This window comes from Primulina eburnea, chromosome 1 (assembly GCF_022965805.1).
Source record: "Primulina eburnea isolate SZY01 chromosome 1, ASM2296580v1, whole genome shotgun sequence".
NCBI classification, from domain to species: domain Eukaryota; kingdom Viridiplantae; phylum Streptophyta; class Magnoliopsida; order Lamiales; family Gesneriaceae; genus Primulina; species Primulina eburnea.
Window position 1 is genome coordinate 62,787,152 of NC_133101.1, and position 27,895 is coordinate 62,815,046.

General features: G+C 35.1%; 4 protein-coding genes across 6 annotated transcripts; 3 read left to right on the forward strand and 1 right to left on the reverse strand.

The window, feature by feature from the left end:
* The first annotated feature begins 1,078 nt into the window (after positions 1-1,078).
* On the forward strand, positions 1,079-4,759 carry LOC140839235 (protein trichome birefringence-like 24). 2 transcript variants are annotated; one of them, XM_073205877.1, is made up of 4 exons: positions 1,079-1,164; positions 1,445-1,726; positions 2,450-2,727; positions 3,751-4,759. In XM_073205877.1, the coding sequence occupies exons 1-4, from the start codon at positions 1,143-1,145 to the stop codon at positions 4,531-4,533; spliced, it is 1,365 nt and encodes a 454-aa protein (XP_073061978.1). In that variant the 5' UTR covers positions 1,079-1,142; the 3' UTR covers positions 4,534-4,759. The 2 variants fall into 2 exon arrangements, with proteins under 2 accessions (XP_073061978.1, XP_073061976.1); XM_073205875.1 differs by lacking the exon at positions 1,079-1,164 and having other exon boundaries at positions 1,177-1,726.
* A 3,194-nt stretch (positions 4,760-7,953) lies between these two features.
* Positions 7,954-9,580, forward strand: LOC140839243 (hydroquinone glucosyltransferase-like). The gene has a single exon (XM_073205883.1). It carries the CDS (start codon positions 8,063-8,065, stop codon positions 9,455-9,457), a length of 1,395 nt encoding a protein of 464 aa, XP_073061984.1. The 5' UTR covers positions 7,954-8,062; the 3' UTR covers positions 9,458-9,580.
* A 1,697-nt stretch (positions 9,581-11,277) lies between these two features.
* Positions 11,278-16,138, forward strand: LOC140809464 (NADPH HC-toxin reductase 1-like). Its single transcript, XM_073167102.1, has 4 exons — positions 11,278-11,310; positions 11,488-11,593; positions 15,065-15,168; positions 15,362-16,138. The coding sequence occupies exons 1-4, from the start codon at positions 11,278-11,280 to the stop codon at positions 15,605-15,607; spliced, it is 489 nt and encodes a 162-aa protein (XP_073023203.1). The 3' UTR covers positions 15,608-16,138.
* Positions 16,139-18,778: 2,640 nt separating this feature from the next.
* On the reverse strand, positions 18,779-20,929 carry LOC140839251 (probable WRKY transcription factor 53). 2 transcript variants are annotated; one of them, XM_073205896.1, is made up of 4 exons: positions 20,785-20,929; positions 20,335-20,754; positions 20,128-20,247; positions 18,779-19,625 (listed from the first exon to the last, which is right to left on the reverse strand). In XM_073205896.1, the coding sequence occupies exons 2-4, from the start codon at positions 20,655-20,657 to the stop codon at positions 19,073-19,075; spliced, it is 996 nt and encodes a 331-aa protein (XP_073061997.1). In that variant the 5' UTR covers positions 20,658-20,754; positions 20,785-20,929; the 3' UTR covers positions 18,779-19,072. The 2 variants fall into 2 exon arrangements, with proteins under 2 accessions (XP_073061997.1, XP_073061993.1); XM_073205892.1 differs by having other exon boundaries at positions 20,335-20,901.
* Positions 20,930-27,895: the final 6,966 nt, after the last annotated feature.

Below are 27,895 nucleotides of genomic sequence, written 5' to 3' on the forward strand. Positions count from 1 at the left end.
AAAAAAATTACGAAATTTTTCTGTGATTAAAAAATTATAGAAATGTATTTAAAATTAAATTTTTGAGACAAATTATTTATATAAAACAATTTAGCCAATTATTGGTCCATGTGATGAGATATGGGTGGTAGGTCATGTGGCAAGCTTTTTGTTAATAGGGCCGAAGGGGCATTGAAAATTTAGAAGCCCACTAAGGCCCACAACACCTGTGATGACAGTGATAGAAATGATGGGTTCATAAAATTTCATCCTCAATGAATGTCTGGTCTCAATTTATGATTGAACTGTCGGCTATTTTTTTTCCTTTATCAAAAGGGTGATAACTAACATTTTCACTATATCCAAAATTAATTATAAATTTTCCAGGTTTTCAAAAAATAAAATAAAAATAAACACTGGAAAAATTAATGCTTAATAAATCACTCTTTTAAACCAAACAATTTTATATTCAAATTAGCTCTAAATATCGAAAAACAGTATTGATCTGTCTCATGAATAAAGATAAGTGAAACTGTCTGACAAGATATCTGCTCGAACTTCTAATGAGTTGAAGATGAAATAAAACACTTGCATGAGTATTAAAGATATTAACGAAAAACACGGAACGTTTGAAGAACAAAAGACTCCTAAAATAGAATCTATTATTTGTGATTATGGTTCGTTTATTACATTATACTATACAACTTAATACCCCTGAAATAATTATTTTTGTCTATATTGAGATATATTCATATTTATGATCACCGAATATGATTGTTCCATACTGTATAAAATTGATTGCTTTATTCAACTAAAAGTAAAATATCATAAAATTCAAACAAGAAATTAATATAAACATAATTACACTTTATACAAAAATGAAATATATCCAACACATAACGGTGTAACTCAGACTTTGATAACATGTTAAGATTTGAATTTGGACCTAACTCCACATCAAAAACTAGCTTAAGAGGAAAAATTATCTAAAACTATATATACAACTCCCAAATTATTTATACGATCGATATGCGACAATTAACACATGCATGTAATATACAAAAAAGTATAACGTTTCGAACCCATTATCATCAGTGCACCGTTGTGTATGGGATTCGTTCATTAATGGCTAGTTTGACCGGGCAGATGAAATCTGAATACGGATGAGACTTTGCAAAGCACCCTGTAAGACAATTTTTGTGACGATGAACCAACTGCCCTACTTTAATCTTTTTTTTTTTTACATTTCTCCACCGTTAAATTTTTTGGATTAGAATAGATTTTGCCCTTTGCTTCTCAGTTATAGAATCAATATTTCAAGAATTCCTTCACATATATGTATATCAAGAATCTACGATTCAATATTTCATCGTTCTTTATTTGTTCTTCCGCTCTTTCTATTTATTATATTTTATGTCAATCTCTGTTGTAGAGAACCAAAAAATTATATACATTTTCTTATCAGTGTATTTAGGTCCCAGAGGTGAGAAAAGAATGAAACAATTGAGCTACAATGTTTACAGGAACCCATTCTCGCCAGTTCTCGTGAAATTAGGAGTGTGCTTTCTGTTACTGGGCCTTTCTTATCGCCTGTTTTCTTCAAATTTTGTACTGTTTTCACCTTCTGTGGTTGATGATAATGAGCTCGGTTTGATCGCTGACGATAATTTTTCATCTCACGTGGCGGAGCCACCAGAAAATACCGATGATCTATTGGTGGATCTTGATAATCACTCTTCTCAAAATGGTGAGAATTTCCGAAATTTCCTGAATCCATGCACGATATTTCCTGCCCCTGTTTCAATCTGTGTTAATTGTGTGTGTTCTTGTCTGGGTTCAGAGCAAAAAAATTGTATCTCTGTGCATTTCCTTGGTTATGGTTTCAAAATGTGAACATGCAATCAAAAATTGAGAAAATCAAGTATTTTTACTCGATGCTTTCAGTTTCAGTTTGTGTGTGTATCGGTTTCTAATGGTTTATATCTTGAATGTCTAAACCACCAAATTGAATGCCTAGATCACAAAATTGAACTTTCTATCGGTTCAGTTTAGCTGCACCTCCGTTGAGTTGGAACTGAGAACTGTGATTTGAAGATGACGAAGTCCAAAATTTCTCTATGAGCAAAACTCTGTATATATATTTTTTTATTAAAGATACTTTTGTCGGCCTCCTTATGAACTGATTCCAGGCAAATGCTTCCGTTTAACTTATGAAATTGTTTCCCACCTCCTTTGATCTCGAACTCTTTAGAAATTTGGTTTCAACTGTACCTGTTGGCACAGTTGTCTTGAAACACCAAGACATTCAAATGGTGCATCCTGGATATCGGGTTTCATCTAGTTCAATAGGTGGTAGAGATTTAAGATGAGTATCGAGTTCTTGAATCTGAGAGTTATATGCCACTGGGTTGATTTTTGACCGATACATTATAACTTTGGTGTCTCTTTTGTCCAATATCCTTTTGTGCAGAGAGCTGCGATTTATTTATCGGAGATTGGGTTCCAGATCCTAAGGGTCCAATCTACACCAACACCACCTGTTATTCCATGGAGTCTCCCCAAAATTGTATGAACAACGGAAGGCCGGATTCAGATTACTTATACTGGCGTTGGAACCCGAGGAACTGTAGTTTACCCAAGTTTGATCCGAAGAAATTTCTCCATATAATGAGGCACAAGTCACTAGCATTTATTGGTGATTCAATTATGCGCAATCATGTTCAGTCGCTGCTGTGCGTTCTCTCACAGGTACATTTAAAAGCACCAGAACTCTATGAAGTTTACATTTGTGAACTCTTCCGTGATCATAAGTTAATCTTCGTGCACTATTTTGAAGGTAGAGTCTTGCGAGTAAAAGTAATTCTGACGTTGTACTTTCATTCTTTTTGCTATCTGAATGGACCTACATCATGTCTGTCCAAATAAGACTTGGAGAACTGGTCAATAAATGTTAGGAGATTAAAGCTGTCGTCTTGGATTTTGTTTACATTATTTAGCAAAAGTAATGTGATCCGAGGGTCCTATATGTTCATCCACAGTAACTGTCAATTTATAATAATTGGAGGCAATAATGAAGATTTTTCTTTTATAATAAAAACTTATGGTTGAGTGTTAATTAAGGGTCCTTTTAAAGACATCTATTTTTTCCATATTCATGCATATGAGGCGATTCATATCCAAGATCTATGATTGAAACTTATAGTCATTTCCTTGGCTGATTTTCAGTGGTCCTTACTCCTTAGCACCGGCATTGGTGTGATGTCTAATTTACAGCGTTTTAGATTTGACGAATAGTTGTTCAAGTAGTTTGTTAGTCTCTGTCAAACTCCAGTTTCATTTCCAATTACTTATGATCATTTTTTTCCTGTTTGTGATTAATTGTTGGAGGAAAAACTTATGTGGTACTCAATATTCGAGAAGATTTCATATGAAATTTGAAATTTTTTTGTTCGAGGGTGTGGTCGGGTTGTTATCTCCCTCCATTAATGGGTTCTCCCTGCTCACACAATTTCTCATCGATAAATGATATCATCTAGTTAACAATGTAGTTGAGTTAGAAAAGCTTTTACTATTTACTCAAGGAACGATATGCGAGTCCAAGTTGGAAAAAGTTGAATAAATTTATGCTGTCATTTTTCCTCTAGGCGAAAGTATGGAAGTTTGTTTTTCTCCACTTTCAATCAAATTTTGGGGTTCATACTGTTTTTGGGTAACACGTTCTATTTTGTCAGTCTTGAGCTGTTTAACGAGCTTGTAATTATCGTCTTACAGACCAAACAATCGGTTGAAGTGTACCATGATTCAACATTCAAAAACAGAAGATGGCTGTTTCCCTCGCATAACTTCACTGTCTCAGTCGTTTGGTCTCCTTTTCTGGCAAAAGCCGTGACGTTTGAAGACGACAATGGAGTTTCATCTGGTATGATCCAGCTTCATCTCGATGAGCTAGACACAGTGTGGACACAACAATACCACAATTTCGATCACATTATAATAGCCGGAGGCAAGTGGTATCTCAAATCTGCAATTTACTATGAGAATAAAACCGTAGTAGGCTGCCATAATTGTCACGATCAGAACATAACACAGCTGGGATTCAAGTACGCTTACCGTAAGGTATTGAACTCCACATTTAAATTCATCACAGGTTCGAATCACAAGCCATATATTTTCGTTAGAACCATAACCCCAGATCACTTTGAGAATGGAGAATGGAGCTCTGGTGGCTACTGTAACAGGACTAGGCCATTTAAAGAAGGTGATATCGAGATAAGCGATATAGATGAGATACTGAGAAATATCGAGCTTGAAGAGTTCAAGAGCGCAGAGACGATAGGATCCGAAAATGGGACAATTTTGAAACTATTTGACACAATGTTTCTGTCGCTCTTGAGACCAGACGGACATCCCGGAGTATACAGACAGTTCCATCCATATGCAGGAAAAGATAAAAACTCAAAGATTCAGAATGACTGCTTGCACTGGTGCTTACCAGGACCTATAGACTCATGGAATGACTTGATGATGGAAATGCTCCTTCGGCGTTCGAGTTGACAGCGGTTCTACTTCAAGTTTTGTACCATTCTTCTTCAAGTTTTGTGTAAATTTGGCTATATATGTTATTTTGTACCCACCATCTTTCAAGTAAAAGTTACAACAGCGTGGAGAGGATATTGTCCTACATATATACGATGATGGCATCACTGGAGAAAACCTTGTATACAAATATTTGTACTATCTAATTATTAGTCGGTTAAACGTTACAATACAATGAAACTGATGTTCTTAACAAACAACGGGATCACCCAAAATTGTACATAACAACATAAACAATACACAAATTACTAGTTATTTTTATTTCTTTTAAGTTGGGAGAGAAAAATGTTACCGTCGAGTCTCGAATATGAGATTTGGTATCAGATGACCTACAAACGATCGCAGAACCCTAGTTATCTAGAGAGGAAAGAAAAGGAAATCAATCAATGATTTTAAGCTTTGAATCAAGGTTTAGGTTTGAATTTTGCGAAAAAGTAGATTGGGCTACTTTATTTAATACTAATAATCAATAATAAAGAAAAAGCATGCCCGAGCTTTAAAATTGGGTTACTTTGTGAGAGAACCGGATTTCTATTTGGGCTTCTTTGTTATATATACACACACTATTATATTAATAATGTGTTCGTCTTATTAACTATTTTAGAAGACACTAAAATATTAAATTTCATACTTATCTTTTTTATTTTACTAAAAACATCCTCAAGTAACTCCATATTTTATATCTAAAAAAACCTAAACAAAACTTCTCTTTTAAATGGAACAACACTTCTAAATTGAAAATAAGTTAATTGTTCAGTATTATTTGATCAAATTAAAAACAATAATAACACATAGAACGTGTATACATATTTTATACTAGTGCACCGACGCACGCGTTGCGAGCTTGTATAATATTTTTTTATAATTCATTTTATTTATATTTAAATGATAATCAAAATATAATTATAAGAAATAGGGAGAGACTACATTATAATTTTGATATATAAATAAAAAAATAAAAAAATGACATCAGTTGGAATTGAATCTATAACCTAAACTTCAAATGACAATGATCTTATCCACTGAATTACATATAACTTACGATAAAATTTTAACATTTTATTAATATATATAATTAATAAAACAGATCACGACGTCAAAGTTAGTTACTATAAATACTTCAAACTTAATTAAGTAGTATAGATTAATAAAGAGTTAGACTGGGGGCTTCTACCAACGTGTGGGTCTATGTGGAAGGATATGTCAAAAACCAATTTTCTAGAATTTGTTCTTTATCCTAATCAAACAAAGCCCTAATGTATTGGAGCAGAAAAAATAGTTGTGCCCCACGTGTTTAATTTAAATATATCATGAAAGACAAACGTGAATTTCGAGTGGCTCTCCTTCTTAATTAAATATAAATAAGCCTTACCCATTTAGTTACTTTCATATATTAAATATTATTTTAGCTTACTTATACTTGAATAGAGATGATAAATCATGTCGTATCAAAAATCATATATCATGTATCGTATCGAAAACTTCGGTATACCGAATATAACCTTTTCTGTATTTCGAAAATTTTCGATAATATAACTAACATGCCGATTATACCGAAATTGTACGGTATATCGTGATTTCGATACGATATTGGTATATACCGTTTTATACTAAAAAAACATTACATTTAAATTTTTTTATGAATTTATCGTTTTAATTTTTTTTTTTATTTTTTCGATATTCCGGTATATAATGAAATTTTCAAATTACATACCATTACCGTACCGAAAAATTCGATATTCTTACCGAAATCTTCGGTATACAAAAAATTCGATAAATTTAATATTTTTTGATACGATAATCTCGATATACCGAAAATTCGATATTTTTTCCCAATCTTGTACGTAACCTTGTCAATTAATAATCAGATATTCTTCTTCTAGAAGAAATAGGCACCCATTGGTTGCAACGCCCGTTTTGAAAGACAAAAGTGAACACATGCGGCCAATCATTGTTTCTAGAAAGGATCAGTGAACGAGGCAATTCGATTCTCACTTTGCTCCTTCAATAAATAAAAACAAAAAATATATTTGATAATATTTAAAATATGGAAAGACGAAAATAAACCTATTTTGTGTTGGGTTTGAAAGTGAATATATGATGATATTCACAAGACAATGAAAGCATAAAAAAAGTAAACGAATTCAAATGGGCAAACTCGACTATCATTTCCAATTGCGTACGTGCGATAGTTTCCTATGATGCATTATACCATCTGTATTTATATTTAATATTCATAAGATGTGTCGATTTGATTTATGATAAAATAATTTTTTATATAAAAAAAATATTTTTTCATGATCGATAAGAATAACTTTACTACACATATGACAGATTAAACAATCTAGATGTGTAAGAATTAAGAATAGCATGGACCCCGATCACCTACTGTGCCCAGCATCTTGCTGTGCACACATTGAATTTTTTTTTTTTAAATTTTTTTTTTTTCAATTTTTTCCATCTCTTTTTCTCTTTTGTTTTCTTTCCATTTTTTTTCCATTTTCCATAAACATTTGCAGACAATTTTATATGAAATAATATAAACATTTTAAATTTTTTATGTTAAATTAATAATTTTACAATTAAAAATTACTATATTAAATTTTTACATGTGAAAAATCGTATCATTTTTTTCGAATTTGATGAGTATTATTAATTTTTTTTTCAATGAACAAAATTTTTAACAATATAAACTATTAACATGTTAATGCTTAAATTAAAATTTAGAACATTTTCATCGTGCAATATCAAAAACTAAAATTCAACACCACATTTCCATTAAAAATAAACAATTCATACATTTTGAAACTTCATTTCAACTAACAATGTTAATCGGCTATTCTTTAAATAAAAAACTACTCAAGAGCATTATTGGATATAACTCCATTGAAATCCATGACTTCAAGAGAATGGTGAAGATGAACAGATTGTGTCTACATTAAATAAGAATAAATATTATAAAATTCAATTTGTGCACAGCAAGATGAATCAATTCTTTATCCATTTCGTAAATGACTCAAACCTGGATCCTTGTATATTTAATCAGAAGGCCATAATTGATGACTGATAAAAAAAAATTGAGTCGTGTTTCATAAATAAATGTTTGGGTATTTAAGTAGAGGAATGTTAATGAAAAGTTGATTGTTTATTAAGTGTATTTTTAGAAATTTTAATGTGTTGTTTAAAAAATATAGGGTGAGAAAAATTGTATTTTTATATGATAAAGTTTTGAGTAAATATGGTATTTTTATATGTTCAAGTTTTCAGGGAAAAAAGTGGGGGAAAAAAGAAAATTTAAAAAAAATAAAAAAAAATTCAATGTGTGCACAGCATAGATGCTGTGCACAGTAGGTGATCCGGGTCCGAATAGCATGGCCCCAGCTAAGAAACTCCAGTCCGCCAATTTACTTGCTATAAACGAAGAACCCAAGCACTACATCTTCTTCACAACTAATTCTTCCAGAAACAGACTTGTATTTTTGCCACCATGGAGAACTCCGCTCTGCACATCGCAGTCGTCCCAACTCCAGGCATGGGTCACCTGATTCCATTAGTTGAATTCGTCAAAAAACTCCACCACCACCACCACCACTTCTCCACAACCTTCTTCCTGCCTAACAACGGACCCCTCTCCGATGCTCAGAGATCCTTCGTTTTCACCCTCCCTCCCGCCATAGACTACATCATCCTCCTGCCAATAACCTTCGATGAATATCATGGAAATATCAAGCCCGAGACCCGTATCGCACTGACCATCACTCGCTCCCTTCCGTTCATTCGCGATGCTGTTGGGTCTTTGCATGAGAGCAAGAAGTTTGCTGCGTTTGTTGCTGATATGTTTGCGGTTGATACATTTGATGTGGCTCGTGAATTCCAGATCCCTACTTACCTTTTCTTTCCATCTTCCGCCATGACTTTGTCTGTTTTCTTTCACCTGCCACAGTTAGATAAAACGGTGTCGTGTGAGTATCGCGATCTACCAGAGAAGTTGCAGATTCCAGGATGCATCCCGATACATGGAAGCGATCTTTTCGATCCAGTGCAAGACAGGAAAAACGACGCCTATAAATGGATCTTGCATCTCGCAAATAAGTTTAGAACGGAGCCTGAAGGTGTTATAGTGAACAGCTTCAAAGAACTAGAGCCGGGTGCGTTTGAAGCTTCAGAGCAAAAAGAAAAGGGTAAGCCAGATATTTACGCAATTGGCCCACTGATTCAAATGGGTTCAACTTCCGAAGTTCAGAATTCATCTGAATGTTTAAATTGGTTGGATGAACAGCCAATCAGTTCTGTGATGTTTGTTTCTTTCGGGAGCGGTGGGACTTTGTCTCATGCTCAAATCACCGAACTGGCATTGGGTTTAGAGACGAGTGAGCAAAGATTCTTGTGGGTCATCAGATGCCCAAGTGACAAACCTCCTTCCGGTCCCGACGATCCTTTCTCCTATCTGCCGGAGAAGTTTCTCGACAGGATCAAGAACCGTGGCCTAGTCGTGCCCATGTGGGCGCCGCAGCCACAGATATTAGCCCACGTTTCCACCTGCGCGTTTTTATCGCACTGCGGATGGAACTCGACACTTGAGACTGTGGTGAGTGGGTTGCCATTGATTGCGTGGCCGCTGTACGCAGAGCAGAAAATGAACGCCGTGTTGCTTCATGAGGATATGAAAGTGGCGTTGAGGCCTAGAGTTGGCAAAAATGGGTTGGTGGGAAAAGTTGAAGTTTGTAATGTGGTAAAGGGTTTGATGGAAGGGGAAGAAGCGAAAGGGATTCGGAGTCGAATGAGGGTGCTTCGAGAGGGAGCGGCGAGAGCTCTGAGATCTTCGCCGGGGTTGGATGATTTGACTAAGAAATGGAAGGCTAACGTAGCTGCTAGAGCCTAGATATATGACCTTGGGTGATTTTGTCTTACTTGTGTGGGTATTGTATGTTTGATAATTCGTGTACCATGACTCAGTTATGTCTTACACTATGATGGATGAAAAAGATAAAATAAATTAATTATTTGTTCACAAAAATTGTTTTGTCAATTAATAATTAATGGTTGAATTATTAGTGATCCCAGACCTAAAACGATAGGGTAATTGAAAAAAATTTAGTGGGGGTCTTAAATGTATTGATAAGATCATGCATGTCTATTATCTCTTCTTGCAGATTGAAATTACACGTATGGCCTTAAGCTCATATATGATTGAAACTCACCTTGATACAAATTATGAAAATTAGCTAAATTATTACATAAAAAAGATGAGGTTGATATAGTAATTATGTTGAAAATCATAAAAATATTTAATTTTATAATCATTTTTCTTATCCACAATCTCGCTAAACCTAAATCCCTCTAAGTCTTACATAGAAAAAAACTTTCTAAACAAAACTTGTCTTTTAAATTGAACAATTCTTCTAAATTTAAAACAATTTCATGTTAATTGTTTAATTTTATTTGATCAAGTTTAAATAATAATAATACACGGATCACATATACATCTTTCATTAATATATACTATTTTATTAAGTTTGAGACCCTTAAGCATAGTTTGGTACGCATGATAGGATAAATATGTGATATATAATATTAGGATAAGTTAAGGATAAATAAGATGTATGAGATTATATTTAATGTTTGGTATGATTTTAATAAGAGTGATTAAATTTATATATTAGATTGTAATGACAAAATTAACTTTATCCTAATAAATTTTATAATTTCAAAATTGTTGTTTGAGTTCATATTTTTATATGTTCATGCGCCGATAGTGCTTGCATGATTTATTTATTTTTACCTAATTTTATATATTATATAATATGATAATTGAGCCCTTGATTTTGTGAGTCAAGTTAAATATCAATTTTTAAGGTTAATCGGGTGATATTAATAATTTTATTGAGATTTATAAAAATTATTTATATAATTATCTCGAATTCGTTTACATAATTATCATATTATATAATATAAAAAATAATAAAAATTATTATTTGATTTTAGTTTCTACCTACTAGCATATATTTATAAAAATCATTTATAAATTGAGGGTAATTAAGTTATTTGTAGTGTATTTTATCATTAAATTAAAATTATCACAACTAATAGAAGGGATATTTTATCCTTCTAAAAAATTATTTATCAAGGGCCCATGATAATATCATGGACTTTTTAAAAAGGTACCAAATGAGATAAAGAGAATTATTTATCAATCCCTCCCTATCCCATGTACCAAACTATGCCTTAGAGTAACTAACTTTGGTGTCATAGTCTGGTTGAATAATTATTTATATTAATAAAATGTTATAATTTTAAAGTAAGTTATATGTAGTTCAGCGGAAATAATTATTGTTTCTTGGGATTTAGGTGTAGGTTTAATTCTCACTGAAGTCAGTTTTTCGATTTATTTTTTAATTTATATATATCAAAATTACACTGTAGCATTCGCTATTTCTTATAACTATATTTTGATCTTCATTTTTTTATTCTTTTATTTTTTAATCTATATATCAAAATTACAGTGTAGTTCATCGCTATTTCTTATAATTATATTTTGATCCTTATTTAAATATAAAGCAAATTAATTATAAAAAATATTATACAAACACGCAACGCGTGCGTCGATGCACTAGTATATATAATATATCCAGTATCTATGCATTACACGTCTAAAATATGACGTTGAACTGATTTGTCCATCTCCACGGACATCAAATTGCTATGAGATACGTCTCTAGTGCAACTCTAGGATGGGTTTGGACCAAGGGCTGATCCAGGATTTTAAGTTCGGGGAGTCCCATATTAAGTGATGGCAATATGTGACGGTATCGGAGCTACCAATTTCTTTTGTAGGTTGTCAGTTTTGATATTTTGACTTGTAGTATATGTGTTATTTTTCTAAAATTTTATGTTTGAGAGTGAAAAATGTAGAAACGAAAAAAGTTGATCTCAACAATAAAACAGCATGACAATAGGTTGGATGCCACCGTTGTTTCAGCCAGGAGTATTGCAAGTCTTTGTATCAGGTCAGTGTTAGGTGGGATTTTAATAAGGTGGGGCCCACGTCAAAATAAAATATTCAGAAATCACGAATCCCACATCGAAAGTTTCTAAAAATAAACGAGGAAAATTTGTTATAAATTGAGCCTTCCTTGTTTGTTTTTAGTATCCCAAAATCAAAAGCTTTTCAGCTTTGATAAAAAGAGAGTGCATAGAAAAAAGGAGTGTATTTTTTTCTTGAGTGCGGGAATTCTCTTTTGTGAGTTAGAGAAAATATTTTCTCGGTATACTCGGGATTGAGATCGTGAGATATTGAGTGTATTGGTGTATACACTTGTTGTAATATTTCTCCCGGTTATAAAAGTTGCAGTGCTCCGTGGATGTAGCCTATATTGGGTGAACCACGTAAATCTTTGTGTTCTTGTTGGTTGTTTTATTCCGCATTTTTGGGTACTATTATCATCGTGATCGGCATCGCTTCGGGGTAATTCCCCAACAACTGGTATCAGAGCCTTGTTGTGAAAATTCTTTAAAATTCTGAGTATGCTCTGTGGTTGCAGCTTTGTCTGATCTTCCACATCAGAAAAGATTTTTTTGATTTTCTGTTAAGGCTAGAGAAGTGATGGCCGGAGATGATGGATCGGGACCGGGAATCAACAAGTTCGACGGAACAGATTTTTCGTTCTGGCGGTTACAGATTAGAGATTATCTGTATAGCAGGAAGTTGCATCAACCTCTATCTGGAAAGAAGCCGGAAAAGATGGAGGATGATGACTGGAAGCTTCTTGACCGACAAGTGTTAGGTGTAATACGATTGACCCTAACGAAGAACGTGGCACATAACGTGGCGGAGGCAAAAACAACTGAGGAGATGATGTCCATTTTGTCGGACATGTACGAAAAGCCATCGGCAAATAACAAAGTACATCTCATGAAGAAGTTATTCAACTTGAAGATGGGAGAAGGTGCTTCGGTGGCTAAACACATCAATGAATTCAACACGATTGTTTCACAGCTAACATCTGTTGAAATTAAATTTGATGATGAGATTCGGGCACTTATTCTTTTGGCGTCTTTACCAGACAATTGGGAACCAATGCAGGCAGCGGTTAGCAACTCTGTTGGAAAAATAAAGCTACAATTTAATGATGTCAGAGATCAAATTCTTGCCGAGGAAGTTCGCAAGATGGATTATGGTGAAGGAACATCATCAAGTTCTGCTCTAAATCTCGAGAATAGAGGAAGGGGTAGGAGTGGCGAAAAGTGTTTAAACCAATGGCATGGTGGGTCCAAGTCAAGAAATGGAAAAGACAAAAGCAACTTTGAAAAGAATGTGAAGTGCTGGAGCTGTGGTGAGACTGGTCACTTGAAAAAGAATTGCAAATCAACAAAGAACAACGCTAATGTTGTTACTGAGGAGGTACATGATGCTCTGCTATTATCCATGGAAAGCTCTGTTGATTCTTGGGTTATGGACTCGGGAGCTTCGTTTCATACCACTGGTAATCGTGATGTATTCGATAATTACATTGCGGGAGATTACGGAAAAGTTTTCCTGGCTGATGGAAAACCTTTGGAAATAATTGGTATGGGTGATATCCGGATGAAGATGACAAATGGATCTGTCTGGAAAATCAACAAAGTAAGGCATGTACCAAAGTTGACACACAATCTGATTCCATTGGGACAGCTTGACGACGAAGGCCATAAGGTGACCTTTGGTGATGGTTCCTGGAAAGTGAGAAAGGGAGCCATGATTGTTGCTCGAGGAAAGAAAACTGGAACACTTTATATGACTTCCAGTTTGAGAAATAAATTAGCGGCTGTGGATGCTGGAGCTAATTCAAGTCTATGGCATAGTAGGCTTGGGGATACGAGTGAAAAGGGAATAAAGATGCTTGTTTCAAATGGAAAGCTACCGGGATTAAAGATCGTTGAGCACAAGCTGTGTGAAGCTGTATTTTTTGGAAAGCAGAAAAAGGTGAGCTTTTCAAAAGAGGTCAGAGAACCGATATCGGCGGATTTGGAGCTGGTACATACTGATGTATGTGGACCATCTCCTGTGAAATTCCTTGGAGATCACTCAAGATATTATGGCACTACTGTTGACGATTCGAGCAGGAGATTTTGGGTTTATTTTGTGAAAAATAAATCGGATGTTTATGAGACCTTTAAACAGTGGGAGTTAGCCATGGAAGATGTGATGGATTTTCTGTCATCCAATCACATGTGGAGGTTGTCAGAACTTCCTGAAGGTAAAAAGGTTTTACAGAGCAAGTGGGAGTACCGGTTAGAATATGACGGTAGCAAGCGGTACAAAGAAATACTTGTTGTAAAAGGTGAAAAGAAAGTCATTGGTTACACTGATATTTTCTCTCTGGTGGTAAAGTTAACTACTATCAGGACTGTACTTGGATTGATGGTAAAAGAAGATTTACATCTTGAACAGTTAGATGTAAAGACGATGTTTCTTCATGGTGAGCTAGATGAAGAAATGAATCAATCACAGGGATTTGAAGTACGAGGGAAAGAGAAAATGGTGTGCAAACTTCAGAAGAGCTTGTATGGTCTCAAACAAGCTCCAAGACAGTGGTACAAGAAGTTTGATGGTGTAATGAATAATGATGGTTTTCTGAGGTATCAGGCTGATCACTGTTGTTATGTGAAGCTTGATGGTTATTATATCATACTACTGATATATGTAGATGATATGTTGATAGCAGGAGCTTGTCTGGAGGAGATTGATAAACTCGGGAAAGAGTTATCAAAAGAATTTGCTTTGAAGGATTTGGGTGCTGCAAAACAAATCCTTGGAATGAGGATCTTTAGAGATCTTGGGAATGGAGTCTTGAAGCTTGAGAAGATTCCTGGAAGCAAGAATCCAGCTGATATGCTCACGAAGGTTGTTATCATTGAAAAACTGAAGCTGTGTTTGACTTCAGTTGGTCTCCTGGACTAACAAAGGAGGTATGAGCTGCTGCACTGATGGTGTGAAGACATGATTGAAATCAAGTCTTCAAGTGGGAGAATTGTTAGGTGGGATTTTAATAAGGTGGGGCCCACGTCAAAATAAAATATTCAGAAATCACGAATCCCACATCGAAAGTTTCTAAAAATAAACGAGGAAAATTTGTTATAAATTGAGCCTTCCTTGTTTGTTTTTAGTATCCCAAAATCAAAAGCTTTTCAGCTTTGATAAAAAGAGAGTGCATAGAAAAAAGGAGTGTATTTTTTTCTTGAGTGCGGGAATTCTCTTTTGTGAGTTAGAGAAAATATTTTCTCGGTATACTCGGGATTGGGATCGTGAGATATTGAGTGTATTGGTGTATACACTTGTTGTAATATTTCTCCCGGTTATAAAAGTTGCAGTGCTCCGTGGATGTAGCCTATATTGGGTGAACCACGTAAATCTTTGTGTTCTTGTTGGTTGTTTTATTCCGCATTTTTGGGTACTATTATCATCGTGATCGGCATCGCTTCGGGGTAATTCCCCAACAGTCAGGAACAGTGAGGAGGCTTATCTACACCGCCTCTGTGGTTGCTGCTTCTCCATTGAAGGAAGATGGGAATGGATACAAAGAATTCATGGACGAAACTTGTTGGACATCTCTCGATTAATATCTCTAACCCTTGCAGGCTTGCAGCAATATTATTCTTCAGGTAGATGACTTCGTACAGCAGCTCCGGTGAACGGAGGCAGATTATATTCTTTTTGAGGACACGAGTGGTTAATTGTATTCTAAGATGGGCGCCCATGCTCAGAAATGCAAATTTTATGTAAATTCTTGAAGTTGGAGGGTGAACGATTCAACATTTGAGTGAATGTGTTTTAAGACAGGAGTATGACCGAAAACTTTTGCAGGAATACACCCTGTCGAAAACTTTGGCTGACATGGAAATTTTGGGATCTGGCAATGGTAAGATAGAGGTGGTGACACTAGCCTGTGGCCTTGTGGGTGGTGGAACTCTAATGCCAAGCACACCGGGAAGCTTACAGTCAATTTTAGAAGAGCTGCTTGCAAGAGTCCCAATCGTTCACACTTCACATTGACGACCCACATTTTCTTTATGAAAGAAGACTATATCAGTGGTCGATTTTTATGCTCGGACGGATACATTTCCATAGCTGAAATGGCTAGCTACTACCAGAGCAAGTATCCAGATTTTACTATCCAGAAAGAGCATTTTTTTTATGTTTCGTAGTATTGGACTTTATAGTTCTTGTTTCCAATTAGCATGGTGTTGGACTAAGAGGCCTATTGGGCTTGTAATTTGTGAATGGGAAATTGGACAAGCAATGCCCAATAGTTGGCAAGTGGGAAATGTCCCACATTGGAAAATGAACATAGCATTGGTGAACATATATTGAGTTACACTTTATGGAGGTGTAACAATGATTGGTCAAGAGGCTCTCTCTCGCGCGCACAGGCGCAGGGGGTGCAAATCATGGGCCCGATTTGCAGTGGAAAAAGGCTTGACTTGTGTGCAGGCGTACGTGCGCGACCTGGGCGCGTCGAATGTCGGACCGATCAAGGCAAAATTTCCCACGGAGGTTCACCTGGTTTTTGCTATTTTTATTTTCGAAAATAGACCAAGACCTTTGGTGTTTCAGCTAACCTTTGGTGTTCGAAACTGAAACCCTTTGGTGCTCCAGCCAGCTGGACTGACCTTTGGTGCTCCAGCTGGGCAGACCTTTGGCCTTTCAGGTGGCCAACCGTAACTGTCCAGATTGCCTATATATAGGGGCAGCCTCAAGTCCTACGAGACATCCAACAACACTCTCATATTTTCGGCCATGCTCTAGCTTTCCTGTCTCGGCTCCCGCTGTTTCCATCGGCTGCCGCTCCTCTGTCGTTGCTCCGTCCCGTGATAAAGTTCAGGTACTTTTTCAGTTCGCCGTGGTGGTGTCTTGTGCTACGGTACTACTGGTTTTCCGTTGTATCCTGGGAAACAGACGTCCACGTTCATCCTCGCAGCACGCACCGGAGGGGACGAATCTGTTTTAAGGACACTGTATTTCATACAGGCCTCGGTTTGCTTATTTTAAGCTTTGCGATACTGTTTTGTTTCTCGTTGTTTTCTTTGTTCCTTTCTGTTTGTGCGTATACATTTTGTATAACACATGGTTCGCCGGAACGGCCGCATAACGGACGGAACGGGAACGGTGGCCACCGTTCCAAAGTTCCAGGCCAAATCGTTTATTGTATTGTAGCGGCGTTATGTGGCGTTTTATCGGCCGCATAACGGGAAAGCGGAACGGAACGGGCGGAACGGAACGCAAGTTGCGACGGATTTGTTTTGAACCGGCGCTACTAGCGACGGTTTTACCAAAACCGTCGCCGATTTCATCGGCGATAAAATCCGTGGGAAGTCGCGCACATGCGCCCCCCAATCTCGCGCCTTTGCGCGTGTTGGGCAGAAAGGAGGGCGCATATGCGCCCGGAAAGTCGCGCATATGCGCCCCCCAATCTGTAAAAAAAAAAAAAAACGTGTTTGTAGGCGCTAAAAGAATTATATATTGCATTGGCTAGGGCTTAATCATCTATATGTCGTGGTGTTGGACGTCATGGTCCCGAGTATAGATCTTCAAGTATAGCTGATAGTTCTACTGTGTATCGTGGATTCGGATACTATAATCATCGTGACGAAACACTATTACAAAATCAATCATCACATTCTAATGATATTTCGTCATCTCAATCTAATCAATAGACAATCACGTCAAATGTTCGAAATCAATTTAATCTACGAGATAGTGATGAAGAATATAACAATGATCTCGCTACTCCGCGTCACTCTTCATGGTATTAGCTTTGGTATGTTATAATTTTTAGTGTGTATTTTCTTATTGTGTTATTATTGTAAAATAGTTTTGTATTGATCTATTAATTTGTAATAACTTTATATATTTTATTTTTTAGTATGATGTAATTTATATTTACATTTCTTTACCAATTTTTTGAATTTATTAATTTTTTTATACAACCGTTCCGCAACATAACATTGGAACTGAAACGGTCGTTGCCGTTCCAAGCACCGCAACCGTTCCGGCGAACCATACCAATTAGCTGGTTGAGGGCGTTTCTGCGCACTAATTTTTTATTCGTTCCGTTTTCAGGCGATTTGAATGCCTAAAAAGAGAAACCAAGCGGATTTCTACACTGCTTACGGAAAGAGGTTTCTAATATGAATGTGATCGGAAGATGGTTTTGGATGATAGCGTCAGCTACGCAAAGAAACAAGTAGAAATTGGGCTATAAACTTATTCAACTTGAACTGCCCACTTTGAGAATAGGGTCATATGTTTACTTGGTGATCTTGTCTTTTAGCACCGCGCACGTTCCTCGACTCTTTTCTTTATTTATGTACTGACTTTGTCCTTTCCATTATTAGTTAATTATTATATCGAATTGATATTTCGGAGGCCAATATAATTCGAGTTGTTAGTAAAATAAAAATATATACACTTGTCTCACATGAAAATTAAATAAAAATCTTATATCTTACCTTTTTATGAAAGTTTAAAAGTCATTGGCCCGTTACTGTACGTCAGTGTAGGGGAGAGCATTCGGTTAATACGGTTATCGATCGAATCGAATTAGCCATAACCGAACCGAATCGAAATATTTAGCCATAACCGAATCGACCGAATTAATTTTCATAATAGATGAAAACCGAACCGAATTAAAATTGGTTAATTCGGTCACCGATTAGTTTTTTAAAAAAATTGTGATTTAGCTTTAATTATATATGTAATTTTTTTTAGCACTACACTTTACACAAATGCATAAAAACATAAAGTCACACACATCACAAATGTATAAGTTTTATTTGAACACAATTAATACATATTATATCGATTTTAAAATTTAAAATTAAAATATTTATAAAAATTGATAAATAAAAAAATTTATTAAATAATAATATTTATTATATCGGTTAATTCTGTTAACCGATTTCAAAATTTTGAAAACCGTAACCGAATCGAATTAACCGATATAACCGATTTTTTTTAATTTGAAAACCGAATTTCCGAAATAACCGAACTGAATTTCCGAATTGGCTCGATTCGATCAGTTAATTCGGTTTAACCGAAATATTGCTCACCCCTAGGTGAGTGATCCAATCCAAACATTATTTTTACACTGAATATAAAATATCCCACTGCTTGCTAACTTGTTCAAGAACATTGCATCCCAGAATGGCAAGAAAACAAGATTCGTAGCAAAAGATTAAATCAAGGCTGTTTTTTATTTACTGTTAAATCTCCTCAACAGGAAAGGGTCGATATATTTTTTTTACCCCATCTAATTATCAAAATTCCATTTTCTTACAACTAAACATAAACACTCACATCAAGAGAGGGAGCAAAAAACTCCCAGGTTTCAAGAGTCAGAGATGACTCCACAAGACAAACTGCTGAATGAGTATCATCGAATCCTTCAAGCAGAAAATAATGATTTCTTTGTCAAAGGAATGGTGAAGCAGTAAAACTATGTAGCATTATCAGAAGCAATCAAGGAAAATGAGTGTCAAAATCAACAAAGTCGATCAAGAAATCAAAGTCCCCGTGTGGGAAATCTGCCAGTGGAGTTGGATTTGAGATTATCTCTGTAAAATCTGATTCTGAACTCGGTAAATTATGGTCGATCCCAAAATCATTCATCTGCCTTGGAGGCAGTGAAAAGTAGGACTCTGATGTTGCTGGAGACAGAAATGGAGGCGAATAGCTTGATTCGATGATGCTCTGAGGTATCGTACAGAATCGCATCTCCATATTTTCACAAGCAATTGGGGTAGTTGGAAAGGAAAAATCAAGAAAATTCTCCTCCTCACTGTACTTTTCTTGAGTTTCAACTTTAAGGGATCCTTTCAGTTTCGCACGCTCTTCTTCTTCTTCTTCTTTCTTTCTAACATCGACATGACCATTTTGCTTCATCATCTCCTGCATACAGGTGTGTTTACCTCTGTAAATGACATCAAAGGTCGACTGGTATCTATCGGTTCGTTGGACTTGTTTCGTTGCCAGGCATCCTTGTGTATGGCGATACGTACATCTAAAATATGCCCTGCGATTTTTGACACCTTTCGTTAGATGTCACCAAGTATTCAAGGTCTGGTTTTCATTGAAAATAAGGTTATGAAGTTCCTAGACGGCTAGACGTACTCCCTGTTTCAGGTTGAACATAAGGAGTTTCGAAATGAATTTTCTGTATTCTCTACAAAATGATACACGTAAATCAGCGTGACATTCGATCCAAGCGTAATCAATCCATATTCCCTACCCCCACACCACCACGATCCCTACAGACAAGAGTCAAGACCGATTGAATCGCCTTGATGCTCGTCCCACACAACTCAAATGAATTCGTGCGTATACATGTATAGATCGTGATCGGTGCATTGGAATCTAACGAAGGGAATCAGTTTGAAAAGTTGACGTAAAAGCATTACAAAATTTTTCTCTCGATCAACGTCATGCTATAACAAGAATTTCCAATTTAGCTATTATCCAAGAAATGAAATTAAAGGATTTAAATGCCATAACATCAAGTCTACATGACGTCTCACCTTGGATGACTAGTCCCCTGAATATCTTTCTGTCCGTATTTCCTCCAGTTATAGCCGTCGTATTCAACTCCTGTCCCGGAGCACACGCGCACTTGTTCACTCAGTTTCGGCAGTGTCTTTCTGCAATAATGCCCAAGAAACAAATCAAAATAAAGATATTAATTTAAGATTAACCCAAATGCAAATCCCCAATAAAGAGTCAACTACCTTTTCTTGGAAACGTGGAGTTGATCCTTAGAATCCTTCAACGATGCTTCACTCCGGTGGTTACCCTCAAACGAAACAGGTGACTCCAACATATCGAAAACAGAAATTTTTGTAGGGTGTTCTCCATTTCCAAGTGAAGCCATGCAATCGAGCAGAGTCAAAGCATTATCGTAAGAAGAAAGTATCCTCTCCAGTAAAAAAGCACATGCCTCCCTCGAAGTAGCAGCGGGATTAAGCTCCTTTTGCAGCTGATTCGCAAATTCCCTCCCTTGAGTTAGCTCACTGAACACAGTCTCTTGACTCCAAGTTCCCGCTTTCTCCATTTCAAATAACGAATAGAAGTACAAGTTTTTGGGCTCAACTCCTGATCCTGATCAAGAATTTGAGTGAAGGAAGGACTTTCCTGAACCTTTCTTGATTCTAGATCACATCAATAATAAAAGGAAATACAATTATCTTCTCCTTTTTTTCTAATAAATGTGGGAATTATGGGAGTGGAGATGGCGAAAGATTTTCTGAACGATAAGTGGAAAGAGGGGCGGAAGAGTGATTTTATAAAGAACAAAAGGTGTGGAAAAGGAGTGTTGGATTTTAGTATGAAAATGGTGGTGGGAGAATTATGGATCAAAGACAAGCTGACCACTTCAAAGCGCCACCACATCTTAGCTTTGTGGTTATCCAAATGGTACTTTTTTTACAATATATACGAACAAAACAGATTGAAATTACACCCAAGACCATAATTTCTAGGCCATCGCAAGTAAATTATTAGAGAGATAGTGGATCAATTAACAGTAATTTACCTATTGTGCTTCAAACGAAAAATAAGAGACGTTTCTACACTTGATTTTCTTGGCAACTCATCGGTATACATAATTTCTTAGCCTAAAATTTCAAATAAACTACACTTGTTGTACTACGAGAAGCTGTCTTTTGAATTTTGAAAATAGTCGAAACAAGGGTCTATAAAACCAATAACCACGCTTTATAATTTTAATAATCCTTTTTTAAAATATATGTATTCCAGATTTATATATAATACAAAATCTAAAATTTTAAATTTATCCCTTAAACTATTTGAATCGTTTTCATCAATTAATTTTGAGTTTTGTGGTATACTACAATATATATATATATATATATATATATATATATATATATATATATATATATACACGAATTTGTTACCCTGCACACCAGGTGTGCAGGGTATCATGAGCACCGCCTACGTGGCGGTGCATGATTGATCAGCCTTTTTTTAAAAAAACAAAACAAAAAATTTTGTGTGGTTGTGAGCGTGCCACGTAGGCAGGCGCCCACAGATGTGCAAGAAAAGATTGTGCAGGGTATCATTGCTCATATATATATATATATATATATATATATATATATATATATATATATATATATATATATATATATATATATATATCATTTATAATTATGAGGAATGTGGTGGCGAGAAAGTCAACGTAACGAACCATTCAAAGATTCTTTTACCCTTAGCTTCCGCGTCATACCTCTAAACAAATTTTTATTTTTATTTTTTAAAAAAAAAAAAAACACGTTGCTGACGACTTCAAATGATGTCATAGAAGTGATGATATTAGATCCAAGAAAGACGCCCTCGAACATTGAACTTTAATATATGCAACTCTGCATACATTGATCGAACAACCTTCGAGGAATCTAAGTAAACCCACAAATTGGTTAGAATACAAGTTTGACATACGTTCAACCCATGTAGCACAGCCGTGAGCAGCTCCCCCTATATATACACAGAGCCTGCCCTTTTGCTTCATCATTCCGGATATCTAATTATCAGATGTGTGATGATATCTTTTCTTTTCCTTTTTAATTTGATATCATTTAGATTGCTCGAAAGATTGAAAATAACTATCCAATTTACAATAATTTCCGTAAAAATTCGATTATGTTAGAAAATTTAATCGATAAAAACAAATAGTTCAACTAACTCCACTCGACCACTTAAAATTTTTGGCAAACTATTTTATATCACACAAAATTTGAAATTTTAGCGGCGAACTAAGTTTTGAACGAGGTGTCGATGAATTTTTCGACCCATCCATCCATGTCCATGTATATCTTTGTATCCCTTGAAATGTTCACGTTCATTTTCATCCGTTGTGTTGTAATTAACCGCATAGAACCTCAATCAACATAATTTATTTGATCTATTTAGTTAAATAATTGCATTACTAATGATCCCCTTTGATATAAAAATGTTTGATTTTTTAATTGAAAAAGTTGGTTACCGAGGACTCGAAAGGATATTACCTGAACTGTCAAGTACAACAATGTGTCACATTTATTGGGTGAGTGTGGGGCCCGTATTCTTGATTAGCGTTTAACGACCAAACAACCAAGATTCGTTAGTGTAAACAACGAAACCGATTAAAAATTATTCTTTTAAGCCAATAGAAATTTCGGCATGATCTCCTCATAAGTATGACATTCAAAAAAATTCAAACAATACAAACAACATTTATATACTCAAAATAAAGTCATAACATCAATTCACAAATTTATGGTCATATTGACCAGGACTAACATATGCAGAGCTGATAAGATTCGATCACACAACTATCAATCCAAAACATCGTAAAAATGACAGTAAAGCTACACAGGGGGCATTCCTTGGCAAAAGTATGACTCGATGATATAATACACACATATATGTACGACGAACCAGTAAATTATGACAAATATAACTGACATGAAATAAAATCAAGTAAACTGCAATGCGTGTTGGTAACAACGAAATAACGAATACCAAAATGGAATCCAAATGAAATGCATCAGTAATAAGAACAGTTGTGGGGACCCGGACGCTATTCATAATCATAATCGTCATTGTCACTAATAATCAATTATAAAACAGGGTCTAATTTTTTTTTTTAAATGCGGAACGTAGTGACAACAATCTAATACACAACTCAGTATATAATAAAGTACAAGTCCTGTACTGTCTACAAATCAGTACAAACTAAGGTTCAACAACTACTATCAAGTGTTCAAACCCTATATACAATCCAAGTCCGTAGTCTCCACTCTATCACGATCTCTCCTCATCTCCTGGACCCTGAACCTGTCACACATGTTGTCAAGTACACATACCAACAAGACAACAGCCGGATAACTCCGGTGAGAATAAATCCCAGTATAAATCAACGAACATGCAGTCATATAATCAATATAAAGCATGAAACATATAACCGTAATACAAATCAAAATCAGAAATGTAATCGATATCAATCTGTCGACAATACTCGTGAATCCACGACTCAGACTAGACTCAATCCTAGCCTAGGGATCCCGGTGTCCAGATGTGGTATTCCTATATCGACAAACAGTAATAGAAAAGACTCTAGTTTTATCCAAGTCGATATAACCAAACATCCAGTGTCCAGACATATCCGTCATAGACAGTGGTCTATCGCCAATACGCTATCTTGTAACATCGTGCAATGTACCCGTGGTTACCCCACCACTATCAGGTACTTCTGTCACAAGATTACTCGTTTAATGCATACTCCTATAAATCCATAGAACAAGCATTTAATCAAATCATTAAACACAATGATAAACAATTAATAAGTATGTGATTTAGGGAAACTCAAGTATATCCTACTTGAGTCGATGTCCCATACACATTGACTTATATCTTTCGTTTGAAGTTTCGGTCTGGAATCCAAACTCTGTCAATACCTCAATCTAGCACTGGTAATATCAATGATATCATATCAATATACCAGTTCAAATCAATACCAATCTGATCAATCATTCAATTCAACGGTATAATCGCGCAATCCCAATATTCCAGTCAATATAACATAACCAGACATCAATTACAAATCATAACTCATATCCTGATATAATCTGTACTTCATTCATATTCTAGTTCTGTCCAATTTCCAATTCATAACATCAGAAAATCATAACAATACCATAATCAATCCGTTTTTCAGTCTGACTTCAATTCTACGATGTTTACCAAGTCAAGAACATCATATATGAATTCCATTCAATTCTGACAACATCATAATTTCAAAACATGTCAAAACGTAGTAAAACTTACGTCCAGTGGTAGCCTACGTTGATAGGAACTCGGTACCGAAGTCAGGATTCAAAATCTGACGGGCGGATTGAAATATAAAGGCGTAAGGATTTTTCTTAAACCTCCCTCGACCCTTTTTCTCTCGTTTCTGAAGAATTAAGTTGCTTATATATATATATATATATATATATATATATATATATATATATATATATATATATATATATATATATATATATATATATATATATATATATATATATATCGCCCGAGCGCGGGAGGTTTTGTCCTCACCTGTTAGGCACTGGCGCTCGGGCGGTCACAAATTACCGCCCGAGCGCCACATCTTCTGCCCGAGACATTCCTTATTGAACATTGGCGCTCGGGCGGTTATTTTCTACCGCTCGGGTGCCAATAGTTCTGTCTAACAATTACACCCTTCAATTGTTTAACCAAATCTGGTCTCGTAATAGCATGTCTATAATTATATCAATTTAAATTCAATAATCTTCACTAATCATGATATAAAATCCAGGGCATTACAACAGTGGCCACCCGCGCCAGGAATGCAGCAACAAAACATCAAGCCACCGCTCATCCATGCATGTAGCATCGAGGGTCCGGTAGCGACCTGGGAAGTCCTCGTGCAGTTATCAGGAGTTTGCTAATCCTATCACTCGCTCCATCGATGAGATGTCGGGAATGATCTAATCATATCACTCGCTCCATAGATGACTCAACAGCTTAGTAATCAACGGAGTCAATGCTCGAAATGCTATGCACTAATAGTATCAACTCAAATAAATGCGTGAATGCAATCACATTATTCACATAACCACATAAGACACGCTACCATAATTCACCACCGAAATACTTAATGTCATTCAACAATCATTATAGACATCATAATGAAACAGTTCATGCGTATTTCAACTGAACGCCTAATTTACTACTGAAATATCTTAAATATTTCTCGAAGAATCCGATCTTGAGTTAAATAATGCATTTCATATCAAGTTCCATTTATTTTTTTTTTCCAATATTTGACAATTTAGCCTAAATTCCAAAAGTTCATAATTTAGGCTTTAAAATTTCTAAAATTAATATATGAAATTATATATCATCTAAACCTCTAATTATTGAACACTAAAATTCGAAAAGTCATTTTCAAAATTCTGAATTTTTGAAATTATGCCTAATTAAAATATGAAATTTTAGTAGTTTATCCAATTAGGTCCAATATAGCACATACAAGCAACAATATAACTCATATTAATTGTTGGAATTCAAATGAATCAAAATACCAAAAATTTGACATCCTAAATTCTGAATTATATATCTGAAAGTTTCGAATTACGTTCCAAGCTTCAAATTCAAGCTTCCAACAACCTAAACCAAGGTTTCTTCCCAATTTTCTGTCGAAAATAGGCGGCAATCTCTGACGGATTTCCGAGAGTTGCGAGCTTCCTGCAATTTTGGTATAGCTGGCTAGCTCTTGGCGAGAGCTTCCCGAATCTATGCTTACTTATGAAAATCGGTGACCGACGGTGGAGTTACGGAAGGTCAAAGGCGGACTGAAAATTGTTGAATATGGTTACGAGAGAGAGAGATGGAAAAGATGATGATTATAATTTCTTTGTTATATATATACTTAATCAATAAAACTAGACCGGGCTTGGGAAATTTGTTTGGGCTTTGGAACAAATGGTCGGGCTCTTACATTTCTATGTTATATTGGAGTAAAGCTCTCGGTATGTTTGTATTAGTGATCAGTCGATCATCTCATTGAAAAATAAGAAAAAAAATGAGATGGTCGGCCGATCATCTCGTACAAAACAAAAGCCAGGATACCTACTCCCGACATAGCATGAGTTCACCTCCATTTATTAATCCAAACATATTAGGTCAGATAATACTTAATATTAAAACAACAATTGATACTATTGGGCTAAACATACATGAGTGAGAGTAGTACTGAGATGAATGACCTACTGGAAAGTTGTCGTACATCAAACTGCTGACATTGTTGCTTGATCTCGTTAGTTAGATGAACCATAAAAGAGTGAAATCAGATCTTAACGGGTAATACAATATCTATTGGGCGCATGATCGACGATATGAAAAAAGTAAGACTGATTTATGATGGATATAAAATAATACCAATAAATAGACATATTTCTACGAACTCATGGATCTATCAGCTCGATTCATTAGAACTCAAGTATATGCACTATGTCTTTTCACGAATATAATAAAATAAAATTACAATTTGACTAATAAATATAGGTTTTGACTTCATAATAAGCGTTCGTCTAACATATACATGCGTGTGTGTGTGTTGCCACTTTTCCATACGCGTTGAATTTTTATAAGAAAAATTACGTGAACCCTGCATAATTTGACATCGATGTGAAGGTTAATGACACTAATCGAAATTCAATTGAAATAATAAATATTTTGGGCAATTCACAGTCTAATTTATTATTTATTCGTAACATCAACTTGTCTTTTCATAATTGTTCTCTGAACTTGGACAGAGCTTTTATGAGCGAGTTGAAACTTTAATAATAATAATAATAATAATAATAACATGGACATATGAGCGAGTGGAAAGTTTAATAATAATAATAAATAAAAAAAACCTCTCATTTGCATTTGCATTACATATATTTTAATTAAAATGTCATCAGCTAACCACTTTAATACAAAAAAAATTGAAACATTAAAGCACACTTCATGTTTTCAAAATCAATTAAATCATCATATAATTTTTTTTATTGAAAATAAAATCAATTTTAACAGAAAAATTGAATTTATTACCAGGATTCGACACTAGAAAATTACAATATAATAGTAGTAGGAAATACCATCCGCCAGCATTACGTCTAAGAATACATTTAACAATACATATGAGTCCACACTTTTTTCCATTGACCTCACCTATGAAGTTAAAAAAAAAAACCATTCTTTAAAAGTTATGTTTGGTTGGACGATTTTTGGCGCGTCTCGAGATCGGTCCGTGATTGCACAACAAGTCTTTATAACAACTACTTCGTATCCAGTCCCATTTTACGAAAATAATTAACTCAAGTTGATATAGATGTCAATTGTAACCTATTATAAAATCATTTTAAATATTTAATTTTTATCATGTAGGACAAGATGTATCACAATTTTAATTCATTCTCATCAATTTTTTTATTACAATTTAATACTTTGATATTCCGTCGTAAATTTCCATCCAATGCAAACAACGTATTGGAAATGTTTAACCAAGTTATGTCCATTTCATGCCGACAAAAGTAGGCGATATTGATGTGGAGAAGACGATAAATATGACAAAAGGCGTAGATAATCGAATTTGCGCATTAATTCTATCTTTTTTTGCCTCAAATATATTTTTGGAAAAGATGTATGATATAATAGATTTTTTTTTTATGAGAATTAACATGTTATGAGGGAAGAAATGAAGAATAAAATAAA